The following is a 19,060-nucleotide window of genomic DNA, read 5'->3' as shown; positions in this document are numbered from 1 at the left end:
GATAGATTATGGATAGATAGATAGATAGATAGATAGATAGATAGATAGATAGATAGATAGATGAATATAATAGATAACAGATAGATAGATGGATAGATAGGTAGATAGATGAATATAATAGATAACTAATAGATAGATGGATAGATGGATAGGTAGATAGATGAATATAATAGATAACAGATAGATAGATAGATAGATAGGTAGATAGATGAATATAATAGATAACTAATAGATAGATGGATAGATGGATAGGTAGATAGATGAATATAATAGATAACAGATAGATAGATAGATAGATAGATAGATAGATAGATAGATAGATAGATAGATTAGATAGACAGACAGCTAGAATGTCCTTTTTCCATATAAAGTAACATAATCCCAGCTTCCAGGAATTCGGAAGCATAGTCTACGGGTGTGATGTGCCATGGCTCGTTGTTCTCTCTCTGCACTGCGATGGCTGTTTCTCTTGTGTTGCTCCTCCCTGAAGCCGTGCTCCGGGCCTAGCAGAACTTTTCCTCTCTGCAGCTCTATCTCCAAGCAGGCAGCCTCTCTTCCCTGGTTCTCCCTTTCCTTCCTCGGGTCTTTCAGGCTAGAGGTGACAACAGGGCCGCTCTGTTTACCCGCTGGTGCCCCCGCAGCCCGTTTCCTTTTCTCCGCATCCACAGCTGTAAAATAATGCCTTCGTTACATTACTCTCAAGATCGTAGCTGGCCGCCATGCATGGTTGCCCGTCTTGATGAAGCACGTTTACATTTTAACCTGCATGACATCCACATCAGGTCCAGAGAGTCAGCACACTCACAGAGAGTCCGCATGGAAATGCAGAAAGACAGTGTCGGCAAAAGCAGGAATTACTATCCCGGACGAAAGAGCAGCCGTTGCTCAGAGTCCAGTTGGGGATCACTTCTGGGAAATAGGTATGTCTGGTTAGGCAAGTGTGCAGAGCAATGCTCTCCTTGGCCTTCAGCTGCATGCAGGGAAGGGAGATGAGAGCCTGCACACGCAGTCTGCAGTTGAAGTTCCCTCTGTGATTTTCTTTCTGTTTATTTTTCAATCAACTAGGCAGACAGACTTCATAACCTAATGTAGGTGATTTCTGAGCAACAGCAGCTCAGCTGGGCTGCCGATGGGAGCCTCCGTTCCTGCTCAGGCAAATGATTTTGAGATATTGCCCAGGCTCTTCTTGCCTGAACAGTTAAACAGCATCTGAAAATGGAACGGGGCTGCTTGTGTTTTCCTCCTTTGTAGAAACTATTTCAGCTTCAGCAAGCTTGCCTTTAAACTCTGTCTTGCCATTCATGTCGGCTGCCACACTCGTGGTGATTTCTTTGTATTAACTGGGGTTTAAATTACCTGCCAAGCACTGGGTGAGAGTCTCTTCCTAGAGATTTCATCTGGAATCATAAAATCAAAACAGCAATGCTGTCCTGTAAGAATGTCTGCAACTTAGCAACTCAAGCAGAGTCTTTCGCCTCTCTGTGATATTTCCACAGAAGCAACATTTGCCCCACTCCCCACTCCACTCTCAGTCAGCTGCCTGTCGCCTAGGTTCATTGTGCAGGGCTTCCTCCTGTGTTCCTTTCCCCTCCTCTATCATGACGGTGATGAAGAAGCAAATGATTCCTATAATTAGCAATAGATTGTATTTACAGATTGCTTTATAGGTCATAAGGTATGTACGTGTGTTGTGTGTTATTCAATCTGGGTCAAAACAGGTAAGATGTACTATGAAACCAAGTTAAATTCTTATTATAAACCTTAGTTAAGCAAGAAGGGAGCACAGAATCAAATGAAATGTCTGAAAAAAAGGGTCCTCCCTTCAGTTGCTCATGCATGCTTCTGTTGAACAATACACACAGACATTTCCCTGTGGCCAGGCTCCTGCTGCTGGGAAGCTTACAATATTAGACAGGAACAGGCAATTCTTCTAAAGAGATGCACGGGAAAGGGGCATCCCAAGGCTGCGGGGATCCCAGAAGCTCCTCTTGGATGATCCGGTAACTGACGTTGGCCTTAAGGGATGAGTAAGATGCACCTCTTTGAAATAAAGGAGGAGAGCATCCAGGCAGGCCAATGAAACCACATCTTCAAAAGGGACAGAGGAGAGAAACGCACTCGAATCCTCAGAATGCCCGGAAGAGATGACCCAAGAACACACACAAAGCCAGAGAGGGTGCTTCAGAAGGAGGCAGCAACCACAAGAAAGGGTTCTGGGGTACTTAGGAGAGTTCACAAAACTCACTCTGCGCACACAGTTAGGAGTCCGCAGCATTTGCCAGGGGAAATGCAAGCTTTGATGTCAAATTCGGAGTCGTCATTTAAAGGCTGAGTGCTTCTACAATCGGGATACTAAATGATCAGTGAATTTCGCAGTTTTTTCACATTTAAATTTAGAGACTTTTTAAAACTTGAATGAGGAATGGAGGCTTCTGAGCAAAGGGCGTTCCCAGAGTCACTGCCAAGGGCAGGCTACTAATTAGAACATCCAGCCCCGACAAGGCTCCTCTGCAGATCAGTGAGCTCCAGTCAAAGACTGACGGTCTCTTAAACAGTGATTGCGTCTTTTTAAAGGGTAAACATCACATTGTAAAAGCACAGATGTTAACGCCACCCTCAGCTCATAGCAGCTCTCAGAATCATGCAGTGGCCTGTAGCTTCTTAAAGTCACTGGAGGCCCTCACCCCTGTGTCCTCCTAGGCTGGTACTCACTCAGGCTTAGCCTTGATCAAGGACCCCGCATATTTGCAGGGTCAGTTCACATTTCTCTTGGGATAAGTTTTCTTGAGAAATATTGGAAAGTTTCTCTTTTAAATGGTTCCTCTAACTGGGGCATAATGTAAGGACAGAAAGAAACTGAATTTTCAACGTGGAAATGAATTCAGAGCAAATAAAATTCACAGTGTGAACTCTCGCAAGCATTCATTTCCGTTTCCAGCTGGGTTCCAAGTTTTCTCCATGGAAGACCGCGCTGACTTGATGGGCTCCTGTCCCAGCACGAAACAAGAGCCAAGCGATGTGATGGGTTGCCGGGTCCTGTCTAATTCAATCACAGTCTAATGAGGGGAGTGAGGTGGTTAAAGAAAACACTTGGTGGAGCCCTTGGAAAACACGTTCACTGCAAATGGTTACCAACAGGGCTGGCTATGCAGCTCAGAGCTAAGGGCACTAGAATGCACCAGGCCCTGGGCTCTGCGCTTCTAGCACTTCAGAATGATAATAGTAATAGAACATCTAACAAAAGTCTATCATAAAAACTGGCAATCGAGGTAAAAGGTCAGGCAGGTCAGAAGACTGGCTAACAGCCTTTGCAGAGGACAACTTCAGTCCCCAGAATCCACATGTTGGCTGGTAAGCACCAGTTATCCCAAACCCAGGGGCTTGCAAGCCCTAGTCTGGCTACCACAGACACCAGCAGGCATGCACATGGTGAACATACAGGCAAAACACTAATACACCTTAAGTAAAAATAAACATTTTCGGAATTGTAAAAACATATAAAAGTCATCGTCAAGTAGGGATCAGTCTGTCTCTTGTTTCAGCCGGGTGACCTGTGGCCACCAGCACCTTCCTGTCTGAGTAGCTGGAAGTGACAGCTGGAGCAATGGTCCTAACTGTGGTCTCTTCTCCTCGAGCACTTTGTGATATCATCCAAGTCAGCTGCTCTTCCTTCTCGGACTGCTAAGAATTTGGTCATGAAATCTCATCTCTTTCCCATAAATACTATCAAAATTGTTACAGTTTGACTCGGGTCACTTGAGGCAACATTTCCAGAAAACTTGAGGCTATGCTAAGGTGCCCAAAGCCTCCGTCTCTATAGCATGAGAGCGGATACATTGTAACTGAAGAGCAAACCAAGCATACACTGCCTCAGCCCTGATTGGCTGAGGACCTGCCTGTGAAGAGGGTGTAGCAGGGACAAATGACAGAGCGGGCGGGACAAACAGCCTGTAAATGACCCATGTGATGGCCCTGATATGGTACCTGAGAAATTAGCCACAAAGGTGGCCCACACTCGGCCTCCCTGAAGTAAGGACTTGAGGTTATCCGTTATCCGTATCGTGTGTACTGTTCTAAAGAAGCCTAGCTCCTCACACTGGACTCTGATCTGGGATCATGTCCTTTAAGAAGGTCAGGCAAAATAGGTTCTTCTTTTGTAACAGTCAGATACATAGCCATTAACTGATAACAATCTGCTCCCAGCTGGGCGCAGTGGTACAGCCTGTAATCCTACCGTTCTCAGAGGTAGAGGCAGGAAGATCTCTATGAATTTGAAGCTAGCCCTTTCTACTTAGCAAGTTCCACACCAACCAAGGCTACATAGTGAAACCTTGCCTCAAAAGATAGATAGATAGATAGATAGATAGATAGATAGATAGATAGATGGATAGATAGATAGATAGATGATAAATAGATGGATAGATGATAGCTAGATGATAGATAGATAGATAGATAGACAGACAGACAGATGATAGATAGATAGATAGATAGATAGATAGATAGATAATAGATAGATAGATAGGTGATAAATAGATAGATAGATAGATAGATAGATAGATAGATGATAAATAGATAGATAGGTAGATAGATAGATAGATAGATAGATAGATAGATAGATAGATAGATAGATGATAGATAGATGGACAGACAGACAGATTGATGCAACTTGCTGAGCATGTTTCTGCAGGTAGCCGTAAGTAAGTTGAAATGAACCCTGTACTTAATATATTTCTTATTGTTGGGCCCGGGGGGGAGGGGTCACTCAAAGATGGGGACAGACCACCAAAGTTGAATAAACCAGAAGCAAACTTTATTCCAGAAACCAGATTCCAGGAAAAAAGTAAAATAAAATAAAATAAAAAAATCTCCATGGGGCACAAAAAGCTTATCAGCTAGCTGAGACCACAGTCAGAGATGGATTTTGTAAGGCTGTGGCAAAGGCCGGTTTCTGAACCCACCTTTTTATATTATCACCTAGCAGGGATAATGAATAACCCAGAGGTCATATATCTGTCTCCTAAAACTTAGCTCAGTTCATATCCTTGTTAATCAAGGATGGCTGGGGGTGTTAGGCTCTCGGTTTGCAGAGCGATGCTTCTGCCTTGTAAACAGAGCTATGGGTTGTAAAGCGGAGTAACCCGCTGTTAATAGTTAATCCTTCAGTTGCTGAGAAATTTACCCAGTTCAGGGTCCCCAATCCCTCCCTCTGCTTGGCATCCCTGTCCCCGACACCTCCTAATGTTGATGCTGTCTCAGAGTACACACAATTAAAGAAGCAAATACTTTAAAAGCAGGGAAGACGTGTTACCAGAAATCTTAGGGAGTCCCAGCAAGGCCATCATATAACTGGCAAAGCTGGGCACCCCCTTTAGGCCTTAGTCTTAATAGTGAGAGAATTTAGGAAGGAACTCAAATGCAAAAGAATAAAGAATAGACTCCAGCAAAACCCAAGGACGATCCATTAGCATTTACCCAGGGCAGGCAAGGTGTGAGCCTCACACTCCTTGGGTGGGGGAATGAAGAAGATGACCTGGTATAGAAGCCACCACAGGCGGAGAAGGGAGCTTGAGGGGAGAAGCAAGAAGGCCTCCCCCACCAAGTGTCAGAGTTTAACACTGTACTTAGCTTCTGACAGTATCCAGAAGAAAAGTACAGAGGAAAAAGAAAAGAGGAGAAGGCTGAATTAAGCCACGCCCTTCTAAGGAAAACCCAGGCCCAGCCCGAGCCTTCCCTGGGGCGTTCTCCAGGACAGATTCTTGACCTGAAGGTAGGGAACAAGGGCAAGTCTCCACCGATAGAGTTCGCTCTTTAACGGGAGGCAGGTTTAAATGCCCTGTGGGAGTGCTTTTGAGCATCTCTGGGGAGATATCATCATTTGGTAGGCTTTCTCCAGGGTGGAGTCTGGACTGTGGCAGCTCCAGGAAAGGGGGCTTGGGGTAGAGCTTCCACATGAACATTCCAGACTCTTTGGATATATGGATGCCAGGGGCTGAAGGATGAAGGAGTGAAGCCTTCACCCAAACAGCCCTCACGAGCCACTTGACTCTTCCCCCCTAGGAACAGTGACAGTTAAGGAAACAAGAAGAGACTGTCTCACAGTTAATATTAGTGTAAAGAACACAGTGACCAAAGCAACTTGGGGAAGAAAGGGTTTATTTGGTTTACACTTCCTTATCATTATTCATAAAAGAAAGTGAGGACAGGAACTCAAACAGAACAGGAACCCGGAAGCAGGAACTGATGCATGTCCCGCGCTACCGTCTCGCCAGCAAGAACGACGCGGCACACTTAGGATCCTTCTGCGGAAAAGCTTTAATGCGTCTTGAGAGAGAGAGCATAAGCTTCCAAAGCGGAGACCCAGAATGAGGGGAACCCATCCCTTATATAGGAAACAGTTCTCGCTTCGGACGTGTCACTCTTGGATTGGTCCGCTGCCCATCAACCCAGATGACGCCTCAGGAGTAGGCAGGGACAGCAGCAGTGGAAAGTTATTAAAGGCATGTGCTACAACACCTTGAACTCACAGAGATCTGTCTCTGCCTCCCAGGCATAGGGATTAAAGGCGTGTACTACCACACCTTGAGGTCACAGAGGTCAATCTGCCTCTGCCCCTTGAAGTCAGAGGTTAATCTGCCTCTGCCTCCCTTGTGTTGGGATTAAAGGTGTGTACTGCCACACCCTGAAGTCACAGAGGTCAACTACCTCTGCCCCTTAAAGTGATGGAGAATGTGGTTGCGGCTCTCCACAGATGCAGAGGCCATGGAGGGTGCTGCCTACTGGCTTGCTCCGAATGGCTTGCTCAGTCTGCTTTCTTATAGAACTCAGGGCCAGCAGCCCAGGGATGGCACCACCCACAATGGGCTGGGTCCTCCCGCATTGATCACTAATGAAGAAAATGCCTTACAGCTGGATCTCATGGAGGCCCTTACTCAGATGAGGCTCCCTCCTTTCAGACAACTCTAGCTTGTGTCAAGTGGACATAAAACTAGCCAGGACAGTGACATTAACTTTAGTCTGTCTTCTGAGTTATCCTGTGTAAAATGAATGCCACAGAAATAATACTTTTTTCTCTTCCACTGCCCCAAACCCATGCCTCTCGAGGCTACCAACACATTCAGGGAAATCCTTATTGCCCTTGTATTGGACCAGTTCTCTTTAGACAGCTACAATGACCTGTTTCCATGGTGTTAGCGACGACCTGTTCCTCTGTCTGCCCAATCGACTTGACTGTAGCTTCTTGGTTCTCTCTACTTTGTAGATATTAATTACGATGAGATCGTCTTTGTTTGAGAAACCATTTGCCATAAATTTTGGGAGAGCAACTCATTGTGTTTTCCCCGGTTTATTTGTCTTTAAGTAGCATGCCCTGAAATTCAATACCTTTTAATTCAGAGGCCGCGACAACAGTAGTCCTCTGAGAGTTACAGGATACGTTCACAGCTGAAGCCCTTCGTACTGTGGTGTCTACTCACCAAAGCTAAATGGGAAACTGCTCATGGAACACAGGCATTTTTAACATTTCCAGAGGGAGTGACTTTTCCCCACACAGCTTCTGGCAAGCCGGTGTGAGCGTGGCAAGGCTTTCACAAGAGCGTTCGTCACGTGTAGAGAATAGGGGGCCGAATTCTAATTCCAGGGGCAGTGTTAGAGAACTCACCATCAAACTGGGATACCCACTAACTGCCGCTTGCCACGAAGGCAGTGTCGCAATCGCCACCAGAGAAGCTTAAATGATGCATGGCAGATATTCTCCGAGAAGCACAAAAACTGGTCATTCCTCCCAACCTGCTAAACAGATGCCGTAGAAAGCCAAAGGCTGGTGATGTGTTCAATAGAAAAGCCGTAGAATGTATTTCTCAAGTCAAACAAAGTTGCCAAGATATTTTGAATTGTAATATCAGACCTATTCTCTAATATTTTAAAGCCCAGCCTTTTAACTGAGGCCCCTGCCGACCTAACCAATCATGGGTGACTCAGTCTCGATACCAGCTACTCAGATCCAGGGTGTTGCCACGGGTGAGCACAGGTGCTCTTTAGGAAGAGGGTGGTAGTTGGACAGTCGCGAAAGCACGCCATCTTTGCCTGACTTTCCTTCCCTTTGATTGGCAGGTAGGAGATCAGATCATTGAGATCAATGGGGAAAGCACAAGGGACATGACGCACGCCAGAGCGATAGAGCTGATCAAATCCGGAGGAAGACGAGCGAGGCTGTTGCTGAAGCGGGGAACCGGACAAGTCCCCGAGTACGGTGCGTCCCACACTGCCCCTCCCCTGTCTTCTGCTCTTCCCGTGTGTTGCAAACGTGCAGACTTTCAGGTTTTTTTTTTAATATAAAACCATGTCTGTCCTCTACTGCAACCCGAATAGGCATTTACTGTCAGTAGACGGATAAGCACACGTGTCGACGTAAGCCCCAGATGTATGTGTGCGAACCCCTTCTTTAGCTCGGGAAGCTAGGAGATGTGTAACGTAGCGAATGTGTGAGCTCGCAGGGCACGTCTGAGTGTGCAGGGAGAGCCGGCACCACGTGTACGTGGGAGCCTTTCTAATGAGACCGATAGCTATCTGCTCATTTGAGTCTGCAGTCATTTGCCAGTTTCTCTCTAAAACCTTGCACGCTTGAGACAATCCTATGGGATTACTAAATTGGGCCAGGGATGAGCTACAGCCAATCTTCAGGCTGTGATATTTGAAATGCTAACTTCAGCTCATTCTGTGGCTGCATTTGCCTGGCATTTAGGGGCTATTCAAAAAATTCATTCCGATGCTGTTTTCGTATGCTTTTGTGGAAGGATTTTTTTTATTTTTTTAAAAAATAAAACGAAGTATTTAGTTGGGGGCTTGCTTACAGTTTCAAAGAGCTAGTCCGTTATCGTCATGGCGGGGGTGGCGTAGCAAAGGGCGTTGGTAGCTTGGCGCTGGAGCAGTATCAGAGGGCTCCATCCTGAGCTGTGGGTGGACGGAGGCTTTAAAGTACATTTTAAACCATTGTTTGCTCCCAGTAGTCTTTAAAGTTGATATTTCCCAGAAACTTGTTGCAGGCATCGCTCACAGTGTAGATGGTACACCTGGCACAACTGAGCTGTCCTCGTACAAAGAACTTCACAACCCGAGCTGTCCTGAGAAGTTTTTATAATATAATAAAAATAAATATAATAATAATAAAGGAAGGGGGCTGGAGAGATGGCTCAGAGGTTGAGAGCATTGCCTGCTCTTCCAAAGGTCCTGAGTTCAATTCCCAGCAACCACATGGTGGCTCACAACCATCTGTGATGGGGTCTGGTGCCCTCTTCTGGCCTGCGGGCATGCACGCAGACAGAATATTGTATACATAATAAATAAATAAATAAATATTTAACAAAAATAATAATAATAAAGGAAATACTTTATTCCATGTTCCCACACAACAGTGCTTGGATCTAATAAACTATTTTTAAATATTGACAGCAGCAATAAGCATAGGCTTGGTAAATGGCACCAACACTAATCCCTTTGTGAAGAATTTGAACTGCTAGACTAGAATGATTTTGTGTATCCGAAAGCATCGACAAAACCATAGAGACCTGGGAAATTCTGCCACTTCTGAAGACACCTCATTTTGAAGAAGTGTTTCACTCCATGCCGAGACATGGCTATTTTCTAGTGAAGGATTTCAAAGATGCTATTGCCCTTAATACCCTAACAAGTAAATCACTACAAAGTTACTGCCATCCTTAATGCCCTAACAAGTGAGTCGCTACAAAGTTACTGCCATCCTTAATACCCTAACAAGTGAGTCGCTACAAATTTACTACCGCCCTTAATACCCCAACAAGTGAATTGCTACAAAGTTGCTCATTCAGTTTCACTGCCCTCGGCTTCCTGTTCCTTTTTGAATACCTGGCCTGTACTTTCCACATCTGTCGCACCAGCTGCTTGTCTACCGTGAGAAGGTGAAACAACCCTGCTTCAGACTGATGCCTCATGCCTTGTCTACTTGAGGAAAACATGACCACATAGCTTTGGAACCAGACAAAACCCAAGACCCTGCCAGCATCGCCTCATCCTTCACATCATCCAAAACAGCCCGTTCAGTTAGATTCTCAAATTAACCACACGGAGAATCTTTTAAGTGCACGGGCACACTTTCGAGGGTGTCCGTATCGATATGATTAACTATTGTGATATTACAGATCTCACCTTGAATGTATGCTTTTCTAAAGCATCCAGTTATGCTTGCTGATGATGGTGGCACTTACCAGCTGCCCTTCTAAGATGTGGACTTTGTAAAAATTAACTTAGAGGTGCTGAAACAAGAGAAGAACATTAGAGTGCAGTGGTGCCCGTTAGGGAAGTGGGAGGAGCAGACACAAACTAAGCAGACCCTCCGCTCTTCGAGACACTTAGGCTGAACAGTGGGCAGTGATGTGTGAGCCGTGACAAAGATCCAGGGTCGGTTCCACGTCTTGGATAATAAGAATTTTCATGGATGATAATGAATTTTCTGGAATTTCATAACTAATGGCAGGGCTCAAAAGTTTCCGGGTGACTCCTTCGCCCAGAGATTTGCTGGAAGAGCTTCTGGGGCATAGACTATAGCTACACAGATTCATAACAGCGTTGTGTGGGACAGAGAGAAAATTCAGGCAGTCTCTGGAGGCATCAACATATAGGCTTCCTCTTTTTCTTTTTCTTTTATTTAATTAACATTTTTCATTTATTTTACATACTGACCACAGTTTCCCCTCCATCCTCTCCTCCCGTTCCCCTTCCCACCTCATATCTACCGCCTCTCCATCCACTCCTCCTCCATCTCCATTCAGAAAGAAACAAGCCTCCCTTGGGTTTAAGCAGGACACGTCAAGTTGAGGCAGGACCGAGCTCCTCCCCTTATGGGGCGGGGCCAGGTAGTCCAGCACACGGAACTGGTTACCAAAAGCCTGCTAAGTGCCAGAAACAGGTCCTGATCTCACTGCTAAGAGCTCCACAAATAAACCAAGCTACGCAACTGTCACACACATGCAGAGGGCCTAGGTCGGTCCCACGCAGGCTTCCTAACTATCGGTTCAGAGTCCATGAGCTCCCGCCAGCTCAGGTCAGTTGTACAGACTTCCTCTTGTGCTCACACTGGCTCTCCCGCTAAGTAACCCAGGTGGTACCTTGCTCCAAGCAACAAAAATACAGCACTGGAAGCAGGGAATCCATTACCAACTCAGTGCACACGATTTTCACCAGGGTTGGTCTGGTCATGCAGGCATCCCCTGCCTAGGACATCCCAAAACTCTAGACCCCCGGAAGGAAAGCAGATGTTGAGTACAATCGCATCATTTGTATCCGCCGGTTACGGAAGTGAGGCACGCTCAGCATCCCCGCTCAGCATTCAGCACGAGGCTCCTTACTAGAATAGCAGATGATTGACAGCCGTGTTCCCAGCACAGAGCCACCCGTCACGAGCCGGCATTTCTGAGCAGAGTGGTCCCTGGCCTGCTGTGTTAACCCGGCTCTGCATCAGGAGCAGACCAAAGAGGAGACTGCATTCGTGGCCGCGTAAACGATCTCAGTATACACAGTGTCCACGGTCAAGAAAAAGTTCCTCCAGCATCAGTATGGAATAAACCACATCATGAAACCACATAAACCAGAATGCATTTTAATAAAATGCTCCCAAAAACAGGATAGCGGCAGTAAGTAACAACACAAGAAAACACTTGCATTGACCAAGAGATAAAATCAAAAATATAATCTACTTTGTCGCGCAACCGCCTAATCACAGGAAAATGATGTTTTTCTTGTCAGCTGTTGATTTAAGCCTGTGTGTTTCCTTTGTTGGCTTTTCAAGATCTTAAACTTGACACACTCCTTAAGAAGGAGTTATCAGGGTCCAAAGGAGGCAGGTTTAACTTCTCAGGAACCCTCGGGGCTTAAGCTGGCCTAGGAAAGACTAACGGAGGATGGGGAGATTGGGAAACTGTGGGTGCCAGGTTTTAAGTCATTCCACCCGAGTTCTGTCCACTACTTATGGAACTCGGGATTCAAAGCAGCTTTGAAATGGAGCCCTTATCTGGACGTGGGGACTTGTCAAAGAAAGCTGATCCCGGTCAAGAGAAGTATAGACCAGAGGTCAGGTGCTTAGGTTGATCTGTGACAGAGAGATAAATGCAGGTACAACTAAAAAGGGGGGGGGGGAGGAGGCAGCAAAAGGAATCTGTCAGATCATTGATTACCGAAATCGGTGTGACTCCAAGCGAGCCGAGGACGGGAATAAACACGCTGCCAATAAGCCAGCCGTAATTACCATAAGGCTGATCGCCAGGTGGCACCACAGCCAACCCGGAGGCAGAAACCGCCAGTGCCGCCACACAGGTCAGGGCTCAGCACCAGCACCAGCGGTGGAGCCGCTTTGGAGGATGTAGAAAGATGATAAGGGCTCTGAAGAGCGGCTTTTACAGTCAAGCCCTTGAAAGAGGAACTCGGGAGACTGGCACTTCAAGCGTAGTCCTCGGGATGAGAATTTGTTGATTATCAACTGAGTGGCAAGTGTGAACGCTCCAGCCCCCGACGTGCCTCTCAGCCGCTGGCGGGAATAAAGATGCTTCCTCCACCCCGCTGAGAGCCGAGAGGTGAGCTCCCCAGGCGTGTGCTGCGGCACAGGTAGCTGCTGTTCAAACTAATCCTAAAGAGGTGAGGGCCAGGGGAAGTAGCATCCTGGCGGTTAAACTGCCCAGGAATAAATTATCCAAATTAGCTCCCTGCTTTGAAGTGCAGGTGTCCTTCGTTAGCAGTCAAGGCCCGTGTGCAAAACGGACACACGCTTGATTTGCAAACTAAACCTCCCAGCCAGAGCCCAGGTCCACATAAGTGTCCGTGAATTTACAAGGAGAAGAGAAGAGGAGGAGGAGGAGGAGGAGGAGAAAGAAGAGAGAGAGAGAGAGAGAGAGTGTGTGTGTGTGTGTGTGTGTGTGTGTGCGCGCGCGTGTGAAAGAGAGAGAGAGAGAGAGAGAGAGAGAGAGAGAGAGAGAGAGAGAGAGAAATCCCAGACTATTTCTCACCAAAGTCTCTCGGGTCTATTTGCTGTTCCAAATGAAGCAAACACGCTTCACAGAATTTGTGGCACTCTGCCATGCTCGCTCTCCCAGAGAACCATAGGGTAGCTCTTTATGTGGAGAAGACTAACGTGCATCCAGATGCCAGTGGGAGACTCGGTGATCTGAGGAGGCCACTCAAGGCTGAACGGATGGAGCCATGAGTACCCAGCAGCCAGCAGCACCCAATGTCCACGCAGAGGGAAAGACAGTCAAGTATCTGAATTATGTTCCTACCTAACACCTTCAACATACACTGTGTCTCTAGAGGTTTTGACTCGATTGCAAGCCCCTGGGAGATGAAACTGTGTTGTTTTATAGGTGAGATGAAACTGTTAAGGAGAAGGTAGATGCCTCTCGAGTCAGTAGCTGCCCCTGGAGGAAAAAAATGGACTAAATAGTTGTGAAGTTAAAGTCTCCCTCTACACAATAATTATAATGTCATAAGACAATCATATCAGAACACCCTGTGGGCAGAATCGGTCCTCCTTTGGCTGCTCCTCTGCTCATTCTTCTCCATGACACGCACTGACGAATATCACAAGCAAACCTTCGTATTCTCATCGGTAATCATCTGTCCAGGATTCCTTTCACTCCCTAACCAAAGACAAGCTCCAGGAAATGCGTCTTTACCAAATACTGTATATGGGACAGATCCTGGAATTGATGTCATTGATTGACCATTAATTAATCACTCCTCAACTAATTCAAGATTCACTGAGGAACTTCTATGTGCACGGTACGTTATAGGCACCGAAGGTGAGACTCAGGACGGCCCTCGGGGAGCGGACAGTCAAGCCATGAGGACCACATGTAAGGGCTGTTTGTAACAGTGCGGCAGCTGAAGAAGAGGCCCTCAAGAATCTGCTATCAAGAAAAAAAAATTAGAGTAGGCTCATTAATTATTCATAGAATTTAATAACCACTTCTATAGCATTAGCAATTCTCGAAGAGTACTTGGCCTCTTTGGTCTGTTAAGCGTTTCCTTTGTAACAGTCCTGCTAATAACTTGTACTTTCTCTGAAGGAAGGCCTTGCTGAGTCTGGGTGAGCCTCCTCCAAAACCTGATCTGAATTCCGGATTTCAGACTAGCAGGCCAGAGTAGCTCTGATACATTTACTATTCATGGCTGTGTGGCTGTCAGCCCGCTCAGCAGCCCACAGAACTGTCACCAAGTGCTGAGGTTCGACTTGCTTGTCTGCCCCTGGTGAAAGGCCAAAAGAGAGCTGCTACCCCTTTCCCTCCCGACCCAAGACGATGCTCACGGGAGCCAGGGGTGGCTCCATTGCCCTCGCACAACTTGTCTGCCTTTCCGATAGGGCAAAGGGTGGTTTGCCTCAGTAATAAATTCTGAAATCTAATTTCATCTTCTGGCACCCACGGCTGAGCGCATCTATCTTGTCCACGGGCACCTCCACAGATCACTCAGAAACACCTGTGCTGAGTGCAAAACATGATGAGGCACCTGAGGGGCACCACGCTGCACCTTGAGGTGACCCTGGCATATACTGACACGTGCCAACACCATCGCAAGTCCCCACCTGTTAGACTACGTGCACTGAAAAATAAAATAAAATAAAAATAAACAAACAAGTAAAGTTCATCCTCCCTCAAGCCCGACCCAAATCTGTCCATTTTGAAAGGTCAGTGAGCCACTGAGGTATCTTTCTCAAGCCGCATTGAGAAGAATCCCCTCGGGTGTCTTAGAAAAGCTGAGGATTCCTCCTGTCCAGCATCCAGCCCGCTTGCCTTGACACAAAGCTGAGCCTGACCACAGAAGTCCAAAAGCAAAGACATCTAGCTCAGGGGAACACTCCTAGACACTGGGAGAAGCAGCTGGACCTCAGGGAAGTCCCCAGATCTAGACAGTGTTTCCTACATGGCAGGGAAATTGGGGGTAGGAAGACGGAGGTCTAGGAAACTCAATGCTTGTTGATAAGAGAGAAAGATAACAAGAGTAATCAAGGGCCTGGTGTGGTACTGGCCTGTAATCCCAGCTACTCTGGAGGCCGAGACAGCAGAATCACAAGTTCAAGGCCCAGTAGGCTCTCAAGCAAGCACAAGGCTAGCATGAGTGATTCCTGGAGACCCTGTTTCAGTATGAAAAGTTGGGAGAAATGTGTAATGTTGTAATGCTATGGGAGGCACTTGCATGGCATGTGTGAGGTCTTGGGTTCACCCCCCCCCCAGCATCTCTCTCTCACACACACATACACGCACACACACATACACACACACACATATACACACTGGCACGGCCTTTGAAATCCACAGTGCCTCTTCTCTCCCTTCCATGCCTCATAAACCCTCTGGAGATTTTGAAGGAGTCCATTGGTTCTGATTTCTTTCAGTGTTTATTACCTCTGTTTGTGTATGCATACATGTTTGTGTGTCTCAATGCAAAGGTTGTGAGGATCAGGCCCGGCAAAAAGTCCCTCTATCCAGGGAGCTATCTTACGAGCCCACACACTGTATTTTTAAGTGTATCCCAGCATATAAGAGGCCTTCGTGTCCTGGAGATTGCTGGGTGTCTATTTTCCAGCTCCACTGGGAAGGAGGAGCCTGCATACATCACACTCTGTCCCATCGAGGCCCCTCCCCATCCTTAGATCCGGCTGTTGAAACAGACAAGAGAAGGGCTCTCTGTGTTCTCTGTCTCCTGCCTTCTTGTAAGCCTGAGCGTGGTCTCCACTCTGCTTGTGAACTCTGGCATAGTGGCTGGGTAGCCTGGCAGTGCTGAGTCCAAATGAGATGCCAGCCCCTGAGCTAAACAGGGTAAGAAGTCGGATCCACACACCAAAGCTGTTTTGATTACTCTCTGGTTTCCCACAGTCCAGAAACACTGGGGATGTTGAGATAGCGGAGAAAGGGTTTTGCTCTTTATAGAGGATCTGCCAACAAAGCCCTGCTTTCCTGTGCTCAAAGCGAAGTTGGTGCCTATGCCACCTTCATGGTAGGTCATGAATTCATGTGCTAGCTGCACAGCCCGCAACCCCGCATCTCAGAGCAGCGCTTCAAAGGCATGCGTACTAGCTTCCCCAAGCCTGGGACCTGCCTGAGGCCATTCTTAAACCAGAAGACTGTGAGTCCCAGCCTCTGTGTGTGTGTGTGTGTGTGTGTGTGTGTGTGTGTGTGTGTGTGTGTACGTGTGTGTGTGTGTACGTGTGTGTGTGTGTGTACGTGTGTGTGTGTGTGTGTGTGTGTGTGTGTGTGTACGTGTGGAAAAGAACCTCTAGCGTCCTGATTCACCTTACTCTTTTGAGACGGGTTTCTCCTCTACTTCACTCCAGGCTGGCTGCCAGCAAGCCCCAGAAATACTCCTGCCTCCGCCCCACACAGGTGCCACAGAGCCACGCCCAGTTTTTTGCCTGGTCCAAGCTCAGGTCTCCAAGCCTGCGAAGCGAATGCTGTTACCGCTGGCATCTCCCTCCAGCCCCTAGACTCAGTCTTGTAATGTCTTTGTTCTTGGTTCAGGGTCTCCAATATCCCAGACTGGCCCTGAACTCACTCACTACGTAGGCAAGGTCGACCTTGAACTTCTAATTTTTCTGCCTTCGCCTCCCAAAGGCTGAGTTTACAAGTGTGTACCGCCACACCCTGCTTTTGTAGTTTTGGGGATCAAACCCACTTTATGGATACTAGATAACTCCACCAACTGAGCTGCACCCCTAACCTTAAATTATGCTTCAGGTTCATTTAAGCACACAGACAGTCTAAAAGGAAGGTACAGATACTTCCCATATACGTCCTGACCCCGCCCAGGCTCCCATCCCCCCAACCCCCCCCTCAACATGGCCTGTCACAGTGGCACTTGTTACAGGCACTGAATCTACACACCACCCCCCAAAGCTCACTGTTGGCTTTAGAGTTCACCCTGAGTGCTGTAGCTTCTCGGGGATGGAACAAATTCATGATGGCATCTGCCCCCCACTGCGGCGTCCACTCCCCTCTCCTGACCCCTGGGAACGACTTCTCCGGGCACTGCCTTCTCACGATCACCACAGGCTAGGTTTTTGTTAGCCCCACCCTCTGCCTTCACTCTTGCTCCGATGTCCTGTCCTGATAAAAACTTCCTAATGTTTCTTTTGAACTGAACTCCTTCAATGGGGATCAAAGAAAAAAATCACACAATGCCTTACTCTGGGCTTAAATCATATGGTCTAACTGTAAGAAAATTTCTAAACTCTGAGAGTCACATATTTTTCAATGTGCCTCTTCGACTCAAAGAAATCAACAGAACACACACACGCTCTCAACACCAGATGACAGCTGGTGACTGTTTCATGGCTCAGGCCTTTCTTAGCTGCTTTTAGGTTTCTAGAAAAACCCCCAGTCTTCCGGCGGGGGGGGGGGGGACCACACCCCGTCACTCATGGTGACACTGGGCTCATCAGGGCGGTAGGTTTTAGAGCTGGGCACACCGCATTCTGAGCGTGCACTAATATTCCTAGCCCAGCGTGCAAAGCTCTGCTCCGCCCTCATTGGGTTTACACCCACCTTCACAGCAGTGGCTTCCACGCATGCCTGGCCCTTTTGTCTCACCGTCCAGGCCTGCAGTTTCCTGGCTTCCACATATGTTTGCAAGCCAAGTAAAGGCCACGTTTGAAACCCAGGGAGAGCCTTCTCTCTGTGTGTGGCACTGAAGCAGCTTGATCATTTCCACACGAAATTGCTTGCTTCTTGGCAGGCCTAAATGGCAAACCCAATTAGTAAATCCTGAAATTTAATTTCCGCTGTGGCGTTCATCGTCGAGCCCTGACTTCCTGACCACAGGGAGGTTCTTCTCTGCACGGGACCCCTGTGTTAGGGAGGTCTCCTGCCGCGCTCTTTCTCCTTCCCTGAGCAAAACACGCGTGACAAAACGCCCTCATCACACCAACCCAAGACCTCTGTGGGGTCCTGCTTCATTCCGCGCAGACAAGCTGGATCCCGTGTCGCTGAGCGTGCGCAGGGGATGTTGTCAGTGCGCTCTGGCAAAGAGGAGACGAGCAGGTCTGAGTTCCATGATTCACCCACAGTGAGCCCATAGCCATCTCTCGCAAGTGTCAGCATAGAACACAGCAGCAGGCGTGGCAGGGCCTCTCCTGGCCACTTGTACCTTGGAGATTATTGACCCTGAAGATTACAGAACTTTTAGTGCCCATGAGTGTGTAGGTAGAGCTACAGCCCACTGCCTCTAGGTGGGCATAGACCCAAGGTTGTAGGTTGAGTCTACTGATCCTCAAGACTGGCTGACAGCAGCCATAGCGGGCGGGCAGCAGGGCAGAATGGGCAAGGCCAGGGAGCAGCCATAGCGGGCGGGCAGCTGGGCAGAATGGGCAAGGCCAGGGAGCAGCCATAGCGGGCAGGCAGCGGGCAGAATGGGCAAGGCTGGGAAACACAGCCATACTGGACGGGCAGCGGGGCAGAATGAGCAAGGCTGGGAAGCAGCCATAGCGGGCAGGCAGAATGGGCAAAGGCTGGGAAGCAGCCATAGCGGGTAGGCAACAGGCAGTGAGCAGAACGGGCAAGGCTGGGAAGCAGCCATAGCAGGCGGGCAGCGGGCAGAATGGGCAAGGTGCCGCTGCATTTTTGGTTTGAGGGGTTTTTTTTTTTCTGCTTTACATTTTTTTCGAGAAAGCAATTATATCCAGCAAATCAAACTTGTGGTCTTTGAATATTCCTAGGCAGAATGTTATAGGCGAGAACTACATGAATTTATGAGAACACTAGAAAAAGTAAAATTGTGAGCACGGGGACTCCGTGTCTGTAGCTTCGAATTTCTTAAAGTTTAGAAACTGTGACTGTGACTGATTCTCAAATGACAGCTTCTATCACTAAGACATCCATTATTATGAGAAAAAAAACTAAGACTTCTGGCATTGCCAGTTCAAATTTTTATTCATATTTGTGCCTCCCTAAAAGCACCTCAGGATGCTCTCAGTATTTTGATTTTTTTTTAAAAAAAAGTCTACTTTTGAAATATACATATGGCTCAGTTTTTCACTAATTTCACTTGC

General features: G+C 47.4%; 1 protein-coding gene across 8 annotated transcripts in view; it reads left to right on the top strand.

Annotated features, from left to right (window-relative positions):
- The window catches only part of Magi2 (membrane associated guanylate kinase, WW and PDZ domain containing 2), a 1,336,576-nt gene that overhangs the window by 1,274,993 nt on the left and 42,523 nt on the right, over positions 1-19,060 (top strand). For all 8 annotated transcript variants that reach the window (XM_085684178.2, XM_085684177.2, XM_085684176.2 and 5 more), the window contains one exon: positions 8,110-8,248. In XM_085684178.2, the coding sequence (XP_085540304.2) occupies positions 8,110-8,248 (139 nt within the window). The remainder of the gene's footprint in view (positions 1-8,109; positions 8,249-19,060) is intronic.

The sequence above is a fragment of the Myodes glareolus genome, chromosome 27 (assembly GCF_982192425.1).
Source record: "Myodes glareolus chromosome 27, mMyoGla1.1, whole genome shotgun sequence".
In the NCBI taxonomy this organism is placed as follows: domain Eukaryota; kingdom Metazoa; phylum Chordata; class Mammalia; order Rodentia; family Cricetidae; genus Myodes; species Myodes glareolus.
The sequence above is the reverse complement of the archived record's forward strand: the minus strand, read 5'-3'. Positions and strand labels throughout refer to the sequence as shown.